At 38.9% G+C, this 24470-nt stretch overlaps 1 protein-coding gene and 1 long non-coding RNA gene across 2 annotated transcripts in view; one reads left to right on the top strand and one right to left on the bottom strand.

The window, feature by feature from the left end:
* LOC102201101 (uncharacterized) overlaps nt 1-17914 on the bottom strand; it is a 29811-nt gene extending 11897 nt beyond the window's left edge. Inside the window, exon 1 of the long non-coding RNA XR_311553.1 lies at nt 17229-17914. This is a non-coding gene — a long non-coding RNA (uncharacterized LOC102201101). The remainder of the gene's footprint in view (nt 1-17228) is intronic.
* A 1823-nt stretch (nt 17915-19737) lies between these two features.
* Nucleotides 19738-20959, top strand: spmip2 (sperm microtubule inner protein 2). Its single transcript, XM_005726595.1, has 3 exons — nt 19738-19888; nt 20376-20605; nt 20897-20959. The coding sequence occupies exons 1-3, from the start codon at nt 19825-19827 to the stop codon at nt 20957-20959; spliced, it is 357 nt and encodes a 118-aa protein (XP_005726652.1). The 5' UTR covers nt 19738-19824.
* The last annotated feature ends 3511 nt before the right edge of the window (nt 20960-24470 follow it).

Raw genomic sequence — 24470 nt, 5'->3', positions numbered from 1 at the left:
ACAAAGACAGCAGCACAAATCTTGTTGTGCCTTTTATCAGTTCTTTTGGACAATAATATGGCGTCGAATTAAATTAAATGTTAGTCTTATTGATGTGTGGCTGTCAGATAAAGAGCATACGTCTGCATTGCAGATGCAATAACAATTTTCATTGAGTGCTGGAGAATGATGCGGTGGACAGGCCAGCTGAATGAGGCGGTAAATTGCCTAGAGTAGTGTAACAAGGTAAAGAGGCCACTGGGAGTCAGACAGCCACTGCTGAAGGTTGGAGGGTCATGTTGCCTACAATGCAGTATCTGCTAATGGCAATATATTGCATTATATTGTCTGCTCAGCACAAATGTTTGTGTCAGTGGCAACTGGGACTGAGAAAAGCTGCCCCTGACAGGCAGACAAAACACCAATGAAAACTGCTCATTCCAAAATGTGCACAACATTCATCATACTCCTCAGGGCTGCTGTATGATGCTGTTTGCGTTAGTGTGTGCATGTGTGTATTCTCTCGTCTTTGTTTGTACATTCCCTGTGTTAACAGGGTGGTCAGCAGCTGTCCTTGAATCTGTATTGACAGAGAGTATGGGATCTGCTGGGTATTTTTATCCATTAGCCTGTGTGAGAGAGCAGGTGGAGGCTTTGTGGGCTACAACAAGGTCACACAGTGACGAGTGACGTTATGCCGTTATCGCTGACTGCTTTGGCCAAATGCTAAAGATTGAGTGCCTGCCCCCCTCCCTCATGGAAAGACATTGCATGTGGCAAGAGTAAGAAGTGAAACTAGAGAATAGAAGAAATATTACATTACTCACTTTGGACAAAAAAGAAAAAAAACCCCAAAACAATCAAGATGAAGATAAGGCTGGAAAGATGCTACTCAGTGTAATTTAGCAAGTCCTTCTTCACATTGTCGACTAATGTAAAATGTTCGCTTGTACAAAAGGCTAAATGTTGAATCAAAAGGAGGAGCTAAATCCTCAGATTACCAGTGTTGTACCACTGAGACTATATTAAAACCTTGTGCCACCGGAATGAAGTTGGCACATGTTACACAAAGCTAATTAGCAGTCTTACTAACATTAAGCACTTGGGGTTAACTTAAGCTAGCAGAGCACATGGTCCATACCTTCTTCCTCTTTGCTTCTGATGCAGATTTAAGTGTTGCACAAAACAACTACACTTCCACTGCCACCTGTTCAGATGTGCCTGAGAAGAAGACAGGAGTCTTTTTTTGTCAACAGGAAGGCATCTAATACACCCACACAGCCTCCACTTCCACTTTTACACCAGCTTGATGTAATTTATTGAATAGAATTACACCACTGAATGATGGTGGGAGGTTGAAGGCCCCGTGGAGCAGAACAACCCAACAGTCACAGAGAAAATTTAAAAGCATTTAAAAGCACAATTTAAAAGAGCTGCTGTTTATTTCCCACTGTGGTCAAGGCAGCTGGTGGACACGGTGACTGGTTGGAACAGGACTCAGGGAGCCATGTGAATGAGCTTAACAGCACCTACTTGAGTTGCCTGCCAGCATAAAATCCTGAAGAGGTGAAACACTCTCAGTCTCCTGATGCATGCAAATCAGATGCAAGCTGGAGTGCAGAAGCAGCGGGACATCTGTAAGTTTGGTTACGAGTTGCAAGATGTCAAAAATAGGAAGTGTGCCCACTTCACTGAACTCTAGCAAAACTTTGTTAGCGGTAAGTATGTCAAAACAACAGATGAAGGGTAACTGACCTTTCCAACCCTGCTTTGATCAATACTACAGCCTACCTACATGGATGTGTGTTTTGGCAGTGGATGTGTGCAAATTTATTCTGGCCAGCACCTCCACAAACAGAATTGTGCACTAAACCTCAAGCAACCTATTCTAAAGATAAAGTTATATAAAGAGTGGGCTTGAGTATCACTGCAGCATGTTAAAATATATCTCACAATGTTGACCATCTCATCTGATGGCTGCAAGACAGCACAATGCTGCAAAATAAATACCTCACCCACCCGAGTGTTTTATTAAATTGAAAGAACAAGAAGTTTGTTTTTTGCTCAAACCACATTGAGAAAAACCTCTAGTGATTAAAAAAATTAATGTCAGCTGATTCAGTCTCAGTTGATAACTTATAAAAAGGCGTCTCATTACCAAGGTGTCACACAAGCAGCATTTCGTGATGAGTCATATAAAGAAAAAAAACACTTATTAACACAAGTGTTGTCACAAAGAACACAAAAAAAACTTCCCGTTTCTTTTTTCTTTAAAGAGTGCCAACTACGGTAGGTTAAATTTTTCTCATCTTTAAATAATGTATACAAATAGTTTTAGAAGTTCTTATGGTCAGCATTTGGGAAATAGCTGCATTGTTCACAAGTGGAGAGAATTTCTTATGAAATAACCAATAGGAGTATGATTTATCAGATGAGAGTTGCACAAGGTGAGAAAGGGGTAATTTCTTGCTTTGCACACACACAGCAATTACTTATTCAGAAGCTGCAGTAAACACTGCAAGGACAAAAGACTGCACTGCTGTCCTTGAGGTGATCAACAACATGATTTCTTCTTTATGTGAGAATTCGCTTTCCTGCAGCAGTCTGCTAGTGCTTAATATTATCCACACAAGCCACACTGATACAGGATCTCAGGGCTATCTAATTAGCACCAAATGTTATTTGCTGACTCAGCTGCACCCCGTAACACTAGAGAACTGCCACACAGGGCAGGAAGTCAAAGCTATCAACAGCATCACAAGAATAAGTTCAAGGATGTGGGATTACAAATGAATGCAATTAAAAGCTTTGAAACAAAATTCAACACATGTTCTGGTATAAGTGGTCACAAACTGGCAGAATTTTAAATCCTGAGGTGAAAAGTTAAGCTATTGCGCTTTTTTTCTTGTCATATCCACTTCTATCTTCATAAATACAGTGTTGTGTTAGAACCCGTTTCTCCAGTTGCGTCACTTAACATGACTTTGGATGAATATCAAACTTGATATCCATCTGGGTTGCCCACAGGGCCAGATTTAAAAATCAGGACCATCTTCGTCACTGAATCAAACACTGTATAAGCAAGCAACAGCCAGTCTGTGGTCTCCTGACACAGTTTGTTACCACAGTGATGTGACTGACCACAGACTTATTCAGAGGCAACCACTGTACCAAACTCCAAACACAGCACTGACACGTGCTGGCTCTCCTGGAGGTCTCTGTATAATATTATACGTACATGCAGTTTGCGCATTTTCTTATATTTGGAACTTCAAGTGTTGATCAATTAATCCTTAAACTTTTTGACTACTAATTACTCACATCATTTTGGAGCAAAAATGCCAAATAAATCATTGCATGTCTTTAAATGTGATAATATGTTTCATAAAAAATAATATTGGGCACAAAATCATACTTAATTTAATCAATGGCATATTTATCCCGATTAATATGAACCAACTTTGAACTATGGAGGATCCACAATATTCATTTGTTCATTTTACAACTACAAAAAAACTCAAGTATATCTAAATATCCATTTATAATCAGTATTAATAATCCTAATGTCTTGGGTGAAACCATCACACTTCTTTTAGCTAGCAATAAGCACCACAATGGTTTAGTGTGGACTCAATGGGGGTCTTTGACCAATACTTGATACAAAGGGATCTCTCTGCTCTGTCACTGAACCTCATCGTAGCAGGTCCGTACCCGGGAACAAAGCCAACTGTCCAGCCAAATGAAACCTGCCCCATTTCTCTCAAACAAAGGCCTCAAAGAGGTGCAGTGCAATCATCACAGACTTACGCAACACCATATAAAGATCAATCCAAGGGCTTAAAGCAAAAGCGAAAAGAAAAGGATAGGGTGGATAAAGTAGGGTGTAGATGGGCTTTAATCTTTTTGAGCCAAATGGCTTGCTTGGTGGCCTAAATGATCCAGAAACACTCAGTTCCAGCTTCCCTCCTCTTCTGTCCAATTAACTTGACACAAATAGAAGCCCAAGGCAGGAGGAGAGTTACTAATAAAATCCCCCAGACAATGGGAGGAGAATAACACTGGTTCCCCAACTGCCTGGACTCAATACTGTGCTGTTGATTCCTAAACCGCAGAAGCATTAATCCCAATCCTCCCTCTGGTGCATTTGAAAGAATTCAATAATCAATCTTTTCCATCTCCGCTGCTTTCTCCTATGGCTTCCTGCAGAAAGTAATTCCTACATTGCAACGCTACTATAGCTGCTGGTTGCTAGGGAACAACCAGTGAAAATCTCTAAGAAAATAGCTTTCACAAAGATTTCGCATATTAGCTCTCCAAGGCCACAAACACGCTAAAGTCACCAGAGGGACGATGGATTGATTTTAAATGCAACCTTGGCTGTGTCAGTGCTCTCATGTTTGGAGCTTTTCCAGAGGGTCTTCAGGCTGCAGGATTATCAGCACATGAAGAGCAAGTTCCCTCTGAGCTGGGAGTGAGCCAGCGCCATTGCCTTTGTTAGTAGCTAACAACATTGTCATCTATGCTCTTTCATCGTCTGCCATCACAATGGAGCAGGGTCTAGCGATTGCCTGTTTAAGGTGTGATTTCTCATCTTTTTTATCTCAAAAGCTGTGACCATGGTGCTGAATCCAAAGGAGACAAAGAAACAATGCTGCCCCCTCCCCCATTCCAATAAAAGCTACAGGAGGGAATAAAACACTTTAGTCAATGAGAGCTGACGATGTATCTGCTGAGGTGCCACTTTAGGTCACAACAGCTACAAAGCAACAGCAGAGAGACACTTAAGCATACAAAGCCAACAATGTCTCCTGTGTGAAAATAGTGGTATCAGCATCCATTCACAATTAAGCTGTACATTAGTGTCAGTTCTTGAAGCCCAGCTTAGGATTTGCAAATGTTTCGCAATTTAACAACTGATTTTCTTGTGTGTGGTATATGCACCACATTGGTTCACAACAAGCCCACTTAAGTCCTGAATGGAAATTTCCTGTTTACAGAACTGACTTGTGATCCCACCCAAGGCCTTTCACTTCATACTGAAATAGGCCTCCCCTCCAGACGGAAGGGGATTTCAGGCTATATCCTGAGGAAGTTTTACAAAAGAAACATGGCAAACCATTGTGATCTTTAAAGACTTCAGTCACAAGATGAAATTCCCCCCTTTTTCTTCGCCATATTCAAGTTAATCAAAGCTGAAGGATAGAAAACTCCAGTTAATTGGTTTTTTCCAGTTCACAGTTTCAATTCATTGAGTCTTCTTGGAACATTGGCTTATAGCAGTCTGTATTTGCTTTAATTTCTTTTGTTGTGTTCCACCAAGTGGCTATAGATGTTCTTTTTTTCCCCAATATTAGGATTTGTAAGACGGCTTTAATCTGCCTATAACGGCACTAAAGTAAATCTTATATACACGTTTGTAGCACTTTAAAAAAATGAAGATATTCATTTATTTTATTTTATTTTATTGGCTCACACATCCTTATTTGTATAAATTACCTTAAACCATGAGTTTATTGCAACTCATGGTCTATAACACAAGCCCTTTTTTCAGTCTACCTGGCATGTGCACAACTGCAGTTGGTACAGTTTAACTAAAGTGGCTATTTCCAATGTAGTGACAATATGACTGGTGTGATTTTAAACGCTTTTGACAAGCACAAGCTGCTTGCAACAGGGAGTCATTGTGTCTACACTATACTTGTGGATCTGGTGGAGCCAAAGCACAGAAGCCTATAGCAGAGCATGCAACATGTAATTACATACAGTTTTCATTTAGTCAAGTATAAACACAGTTGCAGACATTCTACATCAATACAACCAGTAGTAAAAGAAACCACAGGAACGTGGCACATTTTAAATGAACATTGTACAACACAAGAGCATTTTTTGAAGTGACATTTTTTATAACAGTAACTCAAATTGGCTAACTGAACAAACACCGTTTTCTTAACAGTCATATGAAACTTTGTAATATTCCATTAATGACTCAGTGAGGAAACTATTAGCTTACAATGTAAATAGAAACTAAAACAACAAAAACTGCTGAAGGGTTTTCCCATCATTGTGCACAAGTAGTATTTAACTGGCTAGCAAGCTCTTTAGTCCAAAGGTACAATTAACACATTTTTAAAAAATTAAGCACCATTAAGATTTTCACCATCAAGTAATAACACACTGATATCAATTAAAATAAGATGAGGAATCACTGAAACTTTTGCCTCTTTAAACACACTCATTTTCACTTAGACACTGGTAGGGCTATTGGAAAATAACTATAAGAAGTATTTATAGGGTATCGTGGCATTTAAAAAGCTCTTCTAAAGCATCTCATAATTGCTCAATTTAAGATCGATCTTCAGACTGGGAGTGACTGGAAGACGCAAATTACAACATTATTGAAACAATCTTCAGCCGGATGAAACTTGTGTTTGAGGCTCATCATCTTTAGTTTCATTTTAACCTGCTGTTTGCTTTTGGATTTCCGTGTTTACTTTTACATCATGGTTACAGTTAACACACACAAACCCTTTCACACACGAATCACAAGTTAGGAAGTTCCAAGGATTTCACATGCACTTTCTTCACACAGTCACTGAAGATCCTCTAGATCACCTATGCAGCTATTTCCCCAATTAGAATGGAGGATAACACACCTTTTGCACTACATGCTGTTACAGGAAGGTGCCTGCTGCTCTTATCTATGGGACTGACAACAACTGACAATGGCCATAAAATAACAGTTGAATTGAATAAAATTATTCAATCTAAACAAGTGCACAAATCACCTTTAAACAGATGGTAAATGAAAATAAACAAGGCCACGATCTACTAAAAAGAAAAAAATATTAACGAAAAACATTCCATTTAAACATGCTAACCAGTCACCTCCTGTTGATAAGAGTCACATCATGTCACCTCACCTATCAAATGTTTCCTCACAGAGACCTAACATAATGATCGCTTTAGGGTTAACTGAAGGGTGCTTTTCACCAAGTAGTTGTCTTATAAACATCTGACATATTGTGCATCTCATTGGTAAAGTGAGGCTTAGATCCATAGCACTCGCAAAAACTTGCAGAGATACCCTGTAGAGAAGCCTTTATATATTGTGTTAATGACACGTACTGGGCCTACTGCATAAAATAATAAGAAAAATGTTTTTCCTGTAGAAGGATAAGAATGAATTGCGGTAATGTGAACAAGGTTCAGGACACCACCTACTATGCAGCTACCTTCTAAAGACGCTGAAGGAGGGGCTGCTAGCAATGCAAAAGACAAACAGTCTCCATGTGGTGGTAAAACTGAGATTTTAAAAAATGCCATTTAAAACCACCTGGAGAGGCCAGTATATCCTGGTGAAGGATGGTAAAACTGAATTTCCACTAACAGCAGACTCAGTAAATATGTCAGTCCTTGCCTAGAGTTTAGCCTAGCTTGCTTATACAACTCATAAAATCTTTAAGGGACATCAAAAGTTATTCTGTGCAATAAAAACCCTGTAGCCGAGCCACAATACATAAGCTATGTCTGAATTATTTCCCACCCCAAATATGTGCATTTTTTAACCAAGTGGGTAAAATACATTAACACCAACCACTACTCCCCATGCTAGGGTTGAATCACTTCTCATTATCTTGAGTTTTCACTCTTGACACAGAATCACATTAACAGTATGGATGAAACGAAGCACCAGTGAAAATGTACTCGCCTGAGGTTTTTACAATGAATAAACTTGCAGGAGCATCATGATTCTGTCATTATGACATGCTAGTCACAATGACAGAATCATGTTTCTGTCACCGGCTTGTGCTCATTGTGTTGTGCTGTACAGTTCAGACTAACACCCCTTTTCTCAACAATATTCCCTTTCTTAGAGAGTTATGTATGGCCCTTTACAGTCCTTGTTTGCTTTCTCATTGGAGGGAACCAGATTACTCAATCACAAATAAGCAAATACCACTTTAAGAAGATTGCACACACCTTAGCCTCTCAAAGGAACTGCTAGTGCGGTGTTATGCAAGCCTATTTTTGATACTTGGCCTTTGTTACATTGAGGCAACACAACACCTAAGGAGATCTGCATACTAATCGTGGCAAGGATGATTAATGAAAAGTGTTTGCCCTCAACAGGAGTGGCTTAAGTGTGAAGGAACTATAGGGCCATATGGGAAAACGCCTGGCAGTGGATTGCCGTTTGAGGTGAACCAAGTCAAGTGTCAATTAGCCTGGTCAAAGTCTGAGACGCTGATGACTGAATAAGTAATGCTCAGCTATAACTGACGTCACAACATTTAAAGAGAGGGTATTGCTGTAAGAGTGAGGAGGGGGGGGGGAAATGGCGCCACAATGTCAGAGTGAAATCAATGTCAACAGCGCTGCAAGGGAAATGTTGCATCACAGCAGTAAATGTGTTTACACAAACTTCTCCCAAAGGAAAGAGCCTAAAAATTCAAAGCACACTCACAAGTTCTCTAGTTGAAGACCAGGAGAGACCATACTGATAATCTCAGACTGGCACCCAAGCAATCTTCACTCTGAGCCGTTAGAAAGAGGATGTAATTGAAGGTTCAGATCAAGCAAGCCAAAGATAATTATGCCCCTTCTTTCCAAAAGCAGGAAGCAGCAAGAAACTGTCAAACATTCCAGTGAGAATCAGATTACGTTGAGGCCTTGGTAATAAACAGACATTTTCCCTGATGGTTAATGGAAGGATGGAGAGCTGCAGAGTTGGAAACGTGACCAACCACAGGTTAGTCAAACCCTCAGGGACCAATTACAAAGATAAGGTTGCAACAAGACATATATCGTACACCAGTTTCCTCCACTGCACACAGGAAGTGGAACAACAGTATAACTAATCGCCGATTTAAAAATGGGGAAAATGTTTCGTTTTTAGGTCGTCCAGTTCTCCTTCCTGCTGGCAGAACTCAAGGTCTGCTGCAGCAGCAGTTTTCACTTTTGACAACAGCATCCATTAACCCAGACAGCTGTTTTTGCTCACGCTAGTGTTGTAATGAATCGCTTCTCTTAGCTCACATGGCAAGTAATCACCTGCCTACCACCAGCACAGCTGTTGATAAACCACAGTTTGCATGAGGCATGACAGGCCACATGAGGATCAAAGACACATCCAGCAAAAAGTGTTACAGCTGAACATTACAGCATCAGGCTCACTACACAGTCACACAGCCTTGTGCGTATGCCTCTCACACCAAGCCACTTCCCATTATCACTATGCATTACTTTGCATTGTCTATGTCATTCAACAATCTGACCAACATCCAACCCTGATGATTTCACTTTTTCTTCTCCCCCCCATTTATGTGCTCTAAGTGGTGTAGAATTATTATGGAATCTCATTACATGATGTTACTTCACATGGCATCACAAACTCAGTAATTGTGTGCGTGATGAGACAATGTTATCACTACTGTAACATGTCATTACAGCACACTTCCATTTAATTTGCAGTGTGTGTGTGTTTACACTTTTGTGCTTGGGTTGGCGGGGTTTAAAGGCGCCATTTGATTCTGATGACTGAAGGTACCACTGTCGACTGTTCCCCTGTTTAAAGGGGTCACTACTGTAGGGAGGTCTGTATATTTCACTCCTTTTAAAAATCGTATATGTTAATTAAGCCATGTCAAATCTGCGAAATAACAAATCTAGATCATAAAAACAAAAAGGAGCTTTAATTACCAAAAAAAAAATCAAAAAATCAAAGACACCTTCTCAATTTCTACGTCAGCTACGACGGTGCTTTTTGGTGCAGTGAAGCAGGCTGGCAGTGTCTCACTGATAAATATTTTAAACCATCAGCTTAGGCAGGTGAACCATCACTAGAGGCAACGTGTTAATAAAACAAAGTACACAGACACACTGAGCGATACTATTATAGTGCCTGACTAGTTAGAGTAAAAGGATGCATTTTCGTAAGGGTGAAAACATTCAGACAAACAAATCTGAGTGAATGTGTTGCATTACAACTGATACAAAACTCTCCAAATCAAAGCATTCAAAAACAAATACAGCACTATGGTTTGTTCATATGCAGCTCCACTAAGAACATTTCCCTGATTTTTATCCATTGCTGCAATAAGAACTGTCCGGAACCGCCTGTGCCATTGTTACAAATAGTGTAAGGTATTAGCTACGTGGCGAACCAGTATTGTGGGATTTAGAGTTCACTAATCACACAAATTAATCAGCTCTCCATCTGATCCACGTCATGTCTGAGCAGTTCACCACGAGGAAGGATTATACAGTAGATTATACAGCAAAGTGAGCCTGTACTGTGTGTGACTGAAGCTAAGCAGCACATTCACTCAAAGTAGTCTGGCACTTGTTTACAACAAGGATAGTACAACCATCACAGACAAAGTAATTGTTGCATAATATAGAGCTTTAGATTATATCCAGAAGTACTCGGTGTTACAATAAGGCAAAGATCAGATTAACTGTGTTAGCCAAGATTTGAGGAATTGCAAAACTTTCAGAGTACTAGATTTTTCTCAGCTCATGCTCTCTGTAATGTAGGCGTCACTTTTTCCCCTCCAAGTCTCCCCCAGAAAAGAAGGTTTTAATGGGCGCTATAGTAAGTAGTGTAATTCAATAGCAGTCACGCAAATATCGCAGTCAAGTGGTTCTCATGCTAAGTTATGTAAAGACTGTGGTCACTCAGTGGCATGAGGTCTACTGCCTTCCGCTATAAAGGCCAATGGAATTCTTGGAGCCTCGACTCCATGACTGGATTGCTTTGCTTTAAAAATATCTCATGGAATGAAGCACATAAATTACTAAAACAATGTTTTTCACTAAGGTACAAATGTATAGCGCAAACCTGAGAAACCCAGGACTACACACAATCATTGAATTTTCCAATTAACACTAAGAGTGAGATAGCAATGATTTGAGACAATGCATTTTTCTGTAAGCACTGCAAAGCAGTTCAAAAAGAGATGTACCTGTCAACTGATCAAAGCAACCACTGTGATAACCTGGAGTGAGCCCTCAATGCAAAAACATCCAAGAGCACAAAATGAAATTAGCAACCACAAAGTGCAGAGTAAGCAACTCAGAAGCCAGCAGGGGTGTCTGGATAAACATTTCAGCCATTGTGTTGCATTAACTTTCTCTCACACTCCATTGTTGTAAAAGGAACACAGTTTAGCTCAAGGAAATCGAGGATACTTTCAACTTCTGTGAGATAAAACACTTTTTCAAGTGCCTCCCTGAAGATGAAGTCTACCCACCACACTTGTTTTCGTGGGTCAAAGACAAAACTGGGTCGAGCTGCTGACAAGCTCCACAACAATGATATTTGATATGATTAGTGCTAAACCAGAAAATGAGAACAATTGATGCACCACTTTCCCTAAAAACATATTTCAAAATCTATTTTTTAAAAAAAAACAAAAACAAAAAAACATCACAAACTCGTCTCCAAATTCACCATCGCCGTTTAAGCACAGAAAGAAAAAGAAAACTAAATAAAATCAAATGTGCATGTCTCTGCAGCCTCAATGAACCAGAATGCAATGCAGCCACAGCTCACATTTTTGCAGATCTACTTCCAAACAACTACTGAGCAAAGTACATCATTTCTCCCAAATTCTTCTCAGCTGGAAAAACTATCCAGACAAAATATAAATAAAACAAAGCAAAACCTAAAGCTAACGCCAAATCAGCCAAGTTGAAAACCAGCTGAGAATACACAAAAATTTAAATGACTTCACATATTATCACAGCTGGAATACAATCATCACCCTAATTAATGTCAAGCATTTCTTACAGGATTCATTTATACATCCCTAACAGTATTTTACATGTTCGCATATTTTTATTGTAGAAATACACCCCTATTACCCAAAAGCTGAAGAGCTTTAGCTATGATGCTTTATAGAATAGTCAAAGCTGTTGTGTGCTTAATTTGTTTCAACCTTTGTGGTGCATTTAAACAAACTACTCTGGATTGCCATTTTCATTATTAGATTTTAGGGAGTAACTGGCACGCAGGGCTACACAAACATCCTGGTGTATTCCAGTAAGTAAAACCGCCTCAGGAATGTAAAACATGCCTGCCTTGTATTCAATTACGATATCAGACATTTATATGACCGATGGACTGTATAACATCTATAAATGTCATCTTCTTGCAGTAAAATGGGTTATAAGATCAAACTTTTTCATCAGCAGCATCCTATACAGTCATGAGATTTAAGTCTTTTATGATATATTCAATAGCTTTTATGAGTCTACCTACCAGCAGACAACGCTATGCTTTAGTGCCATCGCAACATCATAAAAAAAAAAAAAACTAATGGGGAAAGAAAAAAAAAAGATGTGCACGTATGATTTAAATAAGTGAGTAAGAAACTGTGCCGGTCTTCTTTGAATGCATCATATGTTGGGAGGTCCCCCCCCCAGTCCTTCCTGAAATCATCCCCTGTATTTAAACTGGGAAATGTACGTCACTGAGACCGCGGTGTGTGTAACCACTTCAGTCTGTATGCAGTCTCCGCTTTCAACACAAGAATAACATGTGACATCACTTTACTTCTACAGGGTTACTGCTGCAGAGTGCCTGCAAACGCCAAGGCAAGCAGCACCTAAATATACAGGACAGACTGGAGGTTTGGAGAATTAGGAAACCTTGTGCTGCCTAGGAAGATTGCACCATTAAAACTTCTGCATATAAGAAATCGAAGGGGAAAAAAACACTACAGAAGTTCATCCTTGTTTTTCAACCAGTGATTGGGATTTAAATGGATGTTTCCATAATTCTGACATCGTTACAAAAATAGAAAGGTAGCTAGAAAACAACACCACACTTCAAAAAAAATAAAAACAAAGCTTCGTGGTTCTCAGACATTCTTCCTCCTCTAAAAGCATCCTGACGACTTTCCTCTTCCTGACTGCGCTAAGCAGGATGCTGAGCGCCAGGGTGGGTTTGTCCATATTAGTCATTTTGCAGTCTGGCAAATGCTTTTATAATCAGCCATAGGTAAACTGGTTAAAGTGGTAAAAGCTTTGCTGCATCAAAAAGAAAAAAAAAATTTTTAAACTACCGTACTGTTTGTACTTGCAAAGCAATCGATCATAAATGTACACATTCAAGATCATAACACATTCTAAACTAGAGACTGGACTATTTTACAATCAGAAACACTGAAGATGTTTGGACTGGACTGACTGGTTCTTTACCTTACTAACTGCAATTTGCGAGGCTAAATAATGGCCATTACATTCACCCAAATTCATCCATCTTCCCCCTAGTGTCTCTTATAAGGTTACTGCAGGTCTTCTCTGATCTCTTATGCTGATCCAGAATATGTGGAAACAATGCAAAGTAGGCAGCGTGTCCTTCCAGCTATGTGACTGCGAAACGGGGTCACAACAGCAGAGGACTGTTGTTTGTGGCCTTTAGCTTTGCCACCTGGCTAAACAAGAGGAGAGATGTCAGTCCTGCATCCATCTACTTGCTGAAAATAAACCAGAGCCACAACTGCGCACCACAGAAAGACAAGTATGTGCACATTTTGGTTCCAGCAAAACTAAATGAAGTGATATCACTCATTAATTCATTTTCAGTCTGTGCAAGCTGTCTTTCTAAATCTTCAACCCAGCTAATTTCACTGCATTTATAACCCATTTTAAGTGGCCAAACAGAGACACTGAATCCACTTAAATGAAGTTTGCTCTTGAAGATTTTGTTCAATTTAAACAAAAACATAACAGAACTTTATAAACAAATGAAAATCTCACACTTCTTATTTAAAGGTCAAAATATTTAGGAATAAAACTAAAGAAGAAAATGTTTGAAAGTCTTACAATAACTGAGTGATGGTGTGCGTATTTGTTAGAATATACTGGGAAAAAAAATTAAATAACACAATGATAATGAATGGAATATTAAAATTGAGCTAATTAGCCAAGCATGTATGCCTTTGTCCTCAAAGACTTACACATCAGTATCTCTCCTGAAGCTGGCTCGCTGTCATTTGTACAGAGATCAAAAAATATCAGACAGTCATGAACTAAAGCAGTAAAACCACAGACAAACCCGCATTTTATAGTGTGTAAAGGAAATCCGTCAACAACAGAACTAAATCAAAATGCCTGGATTGGGAGAAAAGTTATGAACATATGAACAGAACTAACGGAAACAACAACAGTGCCACTGGGAGCAAGTCTCAGAAAAACAACGCGAGTTTCAGAAACAGTGCTTTAACTGAAGGGAAGTAATTCTCTGTGTAGCATAGGTTTGAATTTGTATATAAAAGATATCAGATTAAAAAAAGATATCACAGATCAAATATCCATGTCATATTATCTTAATTTATGTCACTGCTGGAAAAAAAGCAATGCTTCACAGAGAAAAATGCATCCTTGTCCTCCATCTCCTTCCCTCTCGATTATTCTTTGACCTTAAATGTCAAAAAATTCAGGGCTCTTCCTTCCCTTTACAGTGCAAAAATATATATAAATAAATTGTGCAAAGGACAGAGAGCAACAGTGCCGGCCAGAACACTACCTGTCAAGTGGTCAGCTATTTAACCTGCCGTATGCTATAGGTCAAATCCGACTGTGTGGCGAGTCATGAGCGATAAAGACAGATCCCTCTAACTGTTGGCTAATCCTGACAGAGAGGTCCTGCCAACACCATTAGGATAAACTGCGTGAGCCAGCACAGTCCTGAGACATTTGAAAGGAACACTTGGGAAAGGTGCTGGTACAGAAAAACAATGACAATGTAGCTGCAGAGTCATAAGATTTCCATATAGTGGTTTCTGCAGAAAAAGCAGAGGCTTTCCAGGAGCTTTTATTCCTTTGGACTTCTCTGTAACTGTAAAACAACATGGATGCATTCAAATCCTGTTACAATGTCCCAAATGACACCATCATTCTCAATCACAGTCGCTGTTAAAATTGCCCTAGTCAGCCTTGCTGTTCATTTTTCTTCATTGCAATGACCTATGGGATCTGGGAAGCATTTTCCTCCTTCCAGCCTGTCACTCACTCACTCAGAAGTGCAGAGACTTCCTACAGTAAAGCCCTCTGGGATGAAATGTTTGCATACTTACACAGCATGATTTGATACCGTGGCTCCAAAGTGCTCGAGGACCAGAGCCATACCACTGATTTCTTTTTTATTATCATTTTACAGAGTCTTCCAGAAGGTCATATTTTATTGAAGTATTTTAAATCTGACACTTTTCAAGCCAAGAAATTCCAAGTGCTTAATATCTTCTCACATACTCTTGGCAAGTTAGGACTGCCTCATAAACAGCCCTTTGAGATGGCCATAAATAAAGCTATGCTGATGTAAATTCTTACAGGTGGGGTTGCAAGTTGAGGCGGGTTATGCTTTAGACATAGATCTTGAGAGGATGCCAGATATAGGAAAAATGTTTTTGTTTTCGTTTCCTGAGAAATTTTTCAGAAGAAAAAATAGATTGACACAAATTTTTAAATTAAAGCTTCTCAAAAATGTGAAGCATTTCTTTACAGACAAGAGAATTAATTCAAAATATACTGATCAATAATAAATGCTTATCATTAAATGGTAATGAACCAATCTTAGATGAGCACAGCTGCTAGTGAGACAAGCCAAATTCTTTATCCAGTTTCCATCACCATGTTGGCATCTGTCACCCATACAAATTACAACTTGCATAAAGCTGTAAAGACCATGAGCCTAGGGCAGTTAATGTGACACCAGTGACACCATAATTGTTTCCTTAATGTCAGACAGACATGGGCAGAGGCTGTGCCACTAACTGTAGCTCTCTGGTTCAAGTGATGGACTATCGATTGTCCATTATGTGTAAAGCTTTTGGCACCGGAGCCGTGGAGACGGCTCAAATGAAATGATTTCAGCTTCACAGCCAAACTGGATTTATATTTGATCTCTGCAAAAATGCAAAGCATAACGTCCTATATCTGATACCTTACCAGCCTGGGTGTGTACAAGCATGTGCAGCTCAAAGGGTCACAACCACAGCCCACAGGATTTGCATGTTCAGGCAGGATATGGATTGCACTACAAACTTCTCAGAGGTAGGACAAAGACGTAACAGTACTGAGCTTTAGACACAAGTAGCAGGGAACTGTTTGGAAGATTTTTTTCCTCCTGATTTTAACTGCAGGACAAGAAAAGCACCAATGGTAGCGGTATCAAAAGTAACCTATAGGATAGTCATCAGAAGCATTAGTCTGTCAACGTCTACCATAAACCGGGGTAATGTCCAAATTTACAGCCCAGTATAGTCCACGCGCTATCTGTGGATTAGCCTCTTGTCCTTGACTTTCATACAGGGATGTGGCTGGAGAGTAGGTATGGGGCGGCACTGGCCCTCAATGTACTTCCATCTCACTTAAGTATTTGTAAGTTATTTTGGATGCATCTTTCGTTCGTTTTAAAAATAAATCTATTACTATACCATGTTGGCGTTTTTTAAATTATTATTATAGAGCTTCCAAGCAGTAATGCTAGTCACTAATGCTGCATCTCCACCTGCAATGTTAGTGTGATTTACGCATTAATGCATCAATTTAAAAAAGTGTATATGATTCAGCACAAACATGTTTTATTTACTATTTTAAGGCTAAACCTTTGTAATATTATGGTACAGGATTATGCATTTTACATATGTTCTTAGTCTGAATACTTCCTTCCCTACTGTAACATTGTTTAAACTTTTCATGTGCACCATCTGCATCAGGGCAGTGTGCTGTCTGACTTTCCGCCCAATCACAGATTTTCTACATCCTATTCATTTCTGATCAAACGGATTTCCTCTGGGCTCCCTTGCCCTTTTCTTTGTCTCCTTTGTGTTATTCTCTTTTAAAACCCTTACATATATCTCCGCCACCCTTATTATTTGGATTTTGTTGCATGCAAAAAAAATCTGTTTTGCAAGAGACGACGTTTGCGACGTGCAGAGATGTAAAACCACAATACACAGAGCGATGCTATACGCCACAGGCGGGTTAGAGTTCCACCAATGGCCGCAGCTCCTGTTACATTAAGTAGCCTTGATTATCTCTGCTGATAGAGGGCTTAGCGGGATGTAGCCGCTGAGACGAGCTGAATGGCAACAGTTGCACTCAGAAACACTGTTTAACTGTTACACTTTAAAATGTTGCAATGCTAAAATGTTGCAACAAAGTGACAAAAAACGGCGGAGGCTACTAATTTCCATGAAAATCCAATTAGCAACAACATGCAATGAATAATTTCTTCTGACCTGTTGCGTCCGTTCAGCCGGATTTTTCATCACAGCCTGCCGAAAGCTGTTATCCACGTAAGACGCCATTGTTTTGGAAGAAGCCGTCTAGAGGATGTGGAATTCCTTATCCTTAAAATTACCTCTATCCAGGGGCAGGATATATACAAAACAAGTCCCCCCTATTGTCTTGCTTTATTCTCGTTGCCTGTGCTCAGATGCTAGCGGGTAAGCTGGGAGTGCCCTGAGCCAGGCCACGACTGGAGCCAGACAGCCGAGCAGTCTCCTCAGGGTGTCTGTCTTTCTGCTGCCCGTGCCGAATCCGGCTGCCAACACCGGTCCCCACCGGGGAGGAAACTTCCTTTAAAAGCGCCGGTCAAACTCCCCCTCTTAAGAGTTATTTTCTTAGCGTAGAAAGTGTTGTCCCTTTATTCAAGCCAGCGTTCATTAAAGCCATTCCTTGTCTCTTCAGCATTCTGCTCTGCTAGCGACGGGGGAGAAATTCCATGTAAGGATCCAGCAAACAAAAAAGTGAGGAAATAGCAAGCGGCTAACCCGTCAGCAACCAGCTCACGCCCATTATCAGAGGAAGACTCCCGTCCTCTCACTGAGAAAATCTACTATGTTTGCATTTTGATGGAGCTAAAAGTCAAGATAGAGCCGCCGCCGCTCTGCTCTGTTGTATGCCACCATGGTGACTGACATACCGAGAGCATAAAGACCAGCGGAGTTACCAGTGGACGTTACTTACAACCTTTCAAAATAATACCCCCAAATGTCGCTAATAAAAAGACAATGAAGGCTGTGGAAATTTTAGGCAAAATATACATAAATAAATATGCATCATTTTCCCCACTTTTATGCAAGGCTTCAACGCAAAAATTACCTTTGTTTATGACCGTTTTTAAAGAAAGAAAATCAGTCGAGTCCACCTATATCAATATAATAAGCTGTTATAGAGAAATATTTTAGTTTCTTCTTTAAACGTGCAGGTTTTTGAACAAGGTTATTATTTTCCCTACAAGTCCGCTTTGGTTAAGAAATTATGCTGTTCTGTTTTGAAGGGAGCACCGTGGCATTTCCTGTCTGGCTGTTGTTGTATTTCACTTGACAGAGATTATTGTCACAAGGAGGCGGCTAATCATGGGCGAGTCCATTTAACAAAAAAGGGAACGGAGGGCGTATTGTGGCAAAAATTATGCTTTGGCTCCACCAAGTGACTCAATGAGGGATTACAGCTGTGAGAAAATACGAAAATATGAACCTTGGTGTATAATTCATTGTTATTTGATCAATGCAGTGTTTCCTTCCTGTTTTAAACAAGTAGCTGTACCACCCTTATTGATGAAATCTAGCACACACCCTGAAGACTGAGTTGCTACCTAGGTTATTCACTCCAACATCCTTCAAAACTAAAGTCTTGTTTAGACCAAAATCCAGAAGACAAAACATTTTTCTGTCAATTTCAGGCCAAAGCTGTCCTGCAGGTTATGGTTGTACTCCAGTGTCAGATGGGACATCTTACCCTATTAAATGTGTTATCCCCCAGGGGTCTGTGTTGGGGCCACTTTTATATTTTCCATTTCCCTCCCCTTTGTATCCATCTTTGAAAAATATAATATGTCATCACTGTTATGCTGATGAAACATAGTTTTACCTCTCATTTACAGCAGACTGTCTTTGTTCACCAACAAGGATGTTTAGCTGCCTTGATCAATGAATTGTGAAAAGTTTCCTTAAGAGTTCCTTCGCTCTGTTAATAGTCTGAGGAAAGTGGTTTTTATGCTTTACAATTGGATTACTGTAACTCCTTGTACATGGGGTCAAGCTTTTTCGAGATTCTGGCTTGATTAGTAAGCCCTTAACATTTAAGCTTTACAAAACTTTTCTGCCTTGGCGTAACTTAGATTATTATCTGCTCTTTTTCAGTTCCCCGCTCACATGGAGTGGACTTTTTCATTTGCTTTACAAAGATTCTGAAACAGTTTTTCTTTTCATATTAAATCAAACTGTAAAGACTTTTTCAAGTCCACTCTTAATACCCTGTTATTTTTGCATTCATGGTTGGTAGTTTCATTGAGTTTCCGAATAAATGAATACATTTATTTATTCATTCATTCATTCATTTCATTTCATTTCATTTCATTTCATTGTGTAATTGGCTTTTCACTCTGTTATTTGCAGTTTGTTTATCTCTGCTGTTTGCGTGGTTGCTATGTGCTTAATAACTATTCTCTTTTCATTTGGTATTTCATTGCTTCATCAACAAGGTTTTGTTTTTATTATGCAGCAAATGGAAAGCTGCTTTTTAATGTACTTAATAAATAACAATTAATTTACTTATAACCAGGGACAGGATATATTTTACTTAATTTTACAGGGCTTGACATAAATAAATACATAAATACTTCATATAAATAAAGGAGTGAATGGGCATAGTTCAACACTTAAATATAATCTGCTTTTAGGCTGTAACTAGGATACAAGTAATGATTCCATGACAACCAGCCATGGCCCTGAGGACAGAGCAGACTGCTGGGCTCATGTTATCACCCATGGGTGGCCATTATCTAGGTGTATCTAGTCTGCAACTAGTCCAAACATAACAGGAAGAGAAATGATGCAAAACAGTGAAACAACTGCAGGACAGCCACAGTATGGACAGAGGATGATTTTTACAGGTAGGCCGATGTATGCAGAGAAGATGCTTTTATTAGTTTCTTCAACTCACTAAAGTTCTGGGGGATCAAATTATGAAGTTAAAATTAGAGCTGAAGCAATGTCTCTGCTGCCATATCTATAATACTTTATGAGTGTGAGTGTGTTGGAATTAATAAGAAAGTATTTGCTGCCAGATAACTGTAACCCAGTTTCCTGTAATTGTGCTTTAAACTGCACACCATGGTTGATCAATTATTAAATATTCAAGGAAATGGTGCATGTCCAAGCAAATATAGCTGCAACTGGACACATGATGGCACTATAACCTGAACCAAACTGACTATTTGTGCCTGTCTGTGTTTGTGTATAATATAATAATATTTATTAAATCGCCTTAAGTTGAATATAGACTACATTTTTATGGTACTTAAGTTTATTAAAGATGTGAATAAAAGCTTTGAGTTTGTTTGTATTTTTTTTTTTTTACCTGCTTTATCCACTCACCAGGTCCAGATGGAATCGGAGACTATAGGCCAAGATCCAATTACTTTACCCGGTACATCGGTGTGGGTGCCACATCACCTGAGGCCACAGGTGACCTCAGTTACCTGTGCCGAGCTCCACCAGATGCCCTCCCACCCATTCCCAGGCAGAGCTATGTGGGGGAGGTGGGCTGGGGATGGCAATATAACCAGCTGTTAAACAGTGGGACGCTGCTCAGCAATATGCAAATTAAGGTGCAACTAAAATCTACCGTGTGCGGCTTATGCAAATGAATAAGCAGAGGCAGCATCTTCTGTTAATGTGCCACAAAGTCACATTGAGATTTAACTTTGAGAAACTCTGATGGACAGATGATTTATCAGCCTTGTGACATCATAAATATTTATTGCTATATTTTTGTTAAGTCGCATATTTTTAACCATTAATGAATATTTTTCACGCAGTCTTCATTGTGATCAATTTATAAATTGAATCATATACACGTTCAAAAAATATTACATTAATCTTCTTTTTTTTTTTAACAGAAAACAGACATACGGGCATCGTTGGAGAACAGAGTCACTCAAAAGTTTCAGAGCACAAAGTAAGATAGAATGCCTTTTCCCTTTGCTCAGAGAGCTATCACACATGTGTGCTTTGTTATGTGGATACGTGAGAACATCTCAGGTTTGCACTGTGTTGAGTGATTGTAAGTGATCTACCTCCACATTCATAATGTAACACTTCCACTTCATCAGGAGCATGCAGCTCCCCAAGCTCTGTAGAAGAAATAGGCCAGACATAAACAGACACACAGACGTCATAAAAACAAACAAGAGGTTTATGTTATTCTTCAGCATTTTTGGAAACAGTGCCGTATCAAAAATTCAACATCTTTGCATTAACTGGCTTAAAATTATATTTATTGGTACAGTAGATAATCAACTATTTAAGAGCCAAAACAGTGAACAGAATCCTGTAGATCTACTACAACCATCAAAAGTAGGGTGACCAGATCTCAGCAAACTAAATGTGGTGCAAGGAGTTGGTTTGGGACACGTTACTAATACTGAAGGGTAGACTGAAATGACTGAATGTCACATTACAGGGCACCATATTTTACTTTGTGGTAAATTAAAAAAAAGTAACTATAGCAAAAACTTAATGTGTTAAAAAGGAATTTAAAAAATGAATTTTGGCAATTCAAGGCTTACTCCCAGACGGCAAGGTGTTCAGGTTCTGCTGCTGCAAAACAAGCCCAAATCATCACCCCTCCACTACCATGCTTGACAATTGATCGCTACATGTAAATAATCTTTCTCACTGCTAAATGATGGCTTCAATTTTTTGGTTAATGATCACAGAGCTCTTCTTTAATTGACCAACACCAACAATTGCATGTATTTTGTTGATTTGAGGCTGCATTTACCTAATTTTAACACCTGCAAAGGACCATGTGATTTTTTTCTGTTTTCATATGTTTAATGGGATAAAGCAAGACCTTAAAAAGTGCATGTCTCCCACTGTGGGCTTTTGTAAACTAATGGCCATTAAAATGTGGGACATCATCTTTATTAATGAGACTGAGGAATAAAAATGCTGTGCAGTGCCTCAAAGTAGGTCATCTCATCTTTGTGAAAGGCCCAGTTTGAATATATGATTGATTAAAGCATCTAAACAGTTTGCTAGACGTAATAAATGCAGAGAATTCGACTATGGCATAGCCATCAGTTGAGTATTTACAGGAGAGTTTTAGTGGCATGATGGCAGTGGTTAATATTAAAAAACAGGACAATACATTTGAATAACAGTGTAATATGAGAAAAACTGTATTAAAGAGTACAGTTGGAAAGCCCCAACTACTGTCACCTGTAATTCCCTTTAAAATATGAGTAAATTAAGCCTATATTATGTTTTGTTATATATATATGTATGTATCTATTGCAGTTTCTGTATCAGCACAGCATTGTACAAATGTATTTAAGCCTTCATTGTATTTAAAATATGCAGCTACTTTTCTAGCCATTACAAGGATGTTTTGTATTGATTTTCTTCTTCACTTTGTCATCCGTGTGGATGTTTCATGATTTTTCATTTGTTCAGGACAGTTTTGCTTTCTGGTCTGAAACATTGCAGTTTCCTGGGACCAGTATGAGACACGATTGACAAGGCTGTAGATTTTTATTCTTGTTGCAGGCGTCATTCACACAAATATTTTTCACCATCTTAGAAAATCAGTCTGTTGTTCCTGAATATATTGTTTTCCCACAAGAAAGCCAATAAAAGCTACAAATGCAGGATAGACAGGACTCTGTAAACCAGATGGGAAGGCACACAAAAAAGCACAAAGCAAAGATGAATGCATTAAGTCAAGAATGAGAAACGACAAAGGAAAAACAAAACCACTGTGTCGTGATATCTTAATGACAAGCTGGGAACAGACAGACACACATTAAGAGGCTAAGCCAAATGACACTTTTGATTTCAGCAAGGAAATATTATTCATATATAATGGAAAGCCATTCCAAATCTGGAAAATACTTACAAAGAAACTGTAATATTGTAAAAACTAGCTGAACAGCACGCATCTGATCAGCCACTGGAGCCACCCAGATTTTCCCTCCTTCATTGGAAAAAAAAAAAGTAATGTTGAAATGATCATTCCAACTATGAAATGTGCACATTTATGGAAATTGTTCCTTCCACAGCTCATAATCCCTCAGAAATGTCTGATAGCTAGTTTTCCGAAATCTGCCAACCAGTAAGAGAAAATATAAACTATAACATAAAAACAAATCGAGACTATGCATCTGCCCAGGGAGTGGAGTGAGGACACATTAGGAACCTCAGAGATGAACTCACAACTTCTTAAAGGAGCCATTGTAGAAGAATACAGCAGACCAGTAAAATGTACTGAAATTATATTTGAAAGTTTTAATAAAAATAAAAAAAACATAAAACAAAAACAAGAGATAAGGTGGCATGTTTTCAGAAGCTTCAAAAAGACAAAGCTCTAGCAGATGAGAGGGGGCGAAGTAAGTTAAAGATCTCGTTTAAAGGAGAATTTGATATGCTAAATGATTTGCAAAGCCAGCAAACAATATGTCAAAATGCAGAGTGCAAGACACAGCTGATCACATTTATGACCATTGATGCAGCTCAAAAAGCTTCTCTCGGCTGTGCATGCAGCTACTAATCCCTTCCTTGAAGAATCCTTTCAGTAAAATATGTGACATGCATGAAATATTTGTAGGTGGTTGTTCGAGGAGAAATTATCATTTCAGAGTCAGGCTTTGCTATAGCACTGCACACTGGAAATGTGCATAGTCCAAGCCACAGACTGTATATAATACAGAAATAGAGTTTTAATTACAACAACATGTTGGTTCAGGCATGCACCAGTTAAAGTCTGAAAAGAAGGGCATGCTTTTATTTTTCCTAAGGCTGACAGTCTGAGAACTGGCACATCTATAAATGTGAACTAACTCATATAATACAGAAAATTGTGCTAGTGACCTTCCATGAGGCTCCAACAGCTCCAAACCATTACATGTAAATGTTGCTTCAAAGTAATTTTCTCATTTTATAATTTCATCTTTATACTGCTAGAAGTTCAAAATATGAACTATTTTTATTCTTTCTTTAGAAAATTATTATTTTTCACCATCCTACTTTTTAAAATTTCACCCTTTAATAAAAAAATATTTTCATATGAACATCCTGTGCAGTGACAAAAACGACTCCCCAGGGATTTAATAGGAGTTAAAGTCAACCACTTTAACTATTAGTCTCCTGCCTCAAACCTCAAGCCTGCACATGTTTTTGTAACAAATAATATGTTCTTTTTGAAGCTGTATGTGATGTAAAAGTGGTTTTATTAGGGAAAATCAATGGCCTACATGCAGTGTTACGTTACTTATTTAAAATACAAAATATGAGTAACTGTATTCCGTTACAGTTACCGTTTAAAAAGGTGGTATTTAGAATACAGTTACTTTGTTGAAATAAATGGATTACACGGCGGTATTTTCCTGTTTCATATTGTCGCGGGTCAGGACTGTTTGGGTTTTGTTTGACAGTGGCTGTATCCCAATTCAGGGTCTGCAGCCTTAAAGTACG

The sequence above is a fragment of the Pundamilia nyererei genome, unplaced genomic scaffold (genome assembly GCF_000239375.1).
Source record: "Pundamilia nyererei isolate P.nyererei 1_Seehausen unplaced genomic scaffold, PunNye1.0 scaffold00020, whole genome shotgun sequence".
Taxonomy (NCBI): Eukaryota; Metazoa; Chordata; class Actinopteri; order Cichliformes; family Cichlidae; genus Pundamilia; species Pundamilia nyererei.
Note: the sequence above shows the minus strand (reverse complement) of the source record. Positions and strands in the feature narration are given on the sequence as shown.

Excerpts from the sequence above, each read along its gene's own strand:
- spmip2 (XM_005726595.1), top strand. The coding sequence starts at position 19,825 with ATGATGCAAAACAGTGAAACAACTGCAGGACAGCCACAGTATGGACAG. Across the intron at positions 19,889-20,375 it reads ACAGAGGATGATTTTTACAG|GTCCAGATGGAATCGGAGAC; the intron begins GTAGGCCGATGT and ends TCCACTCACCAG. Across the intron at positions 20,606-20,896 it reads TCAGCAATATGCAAATTAAG|AAAACAGACATACGGGCATC; the intron begins GTGCAACTAAAA and ends TTTTTTTAACAG.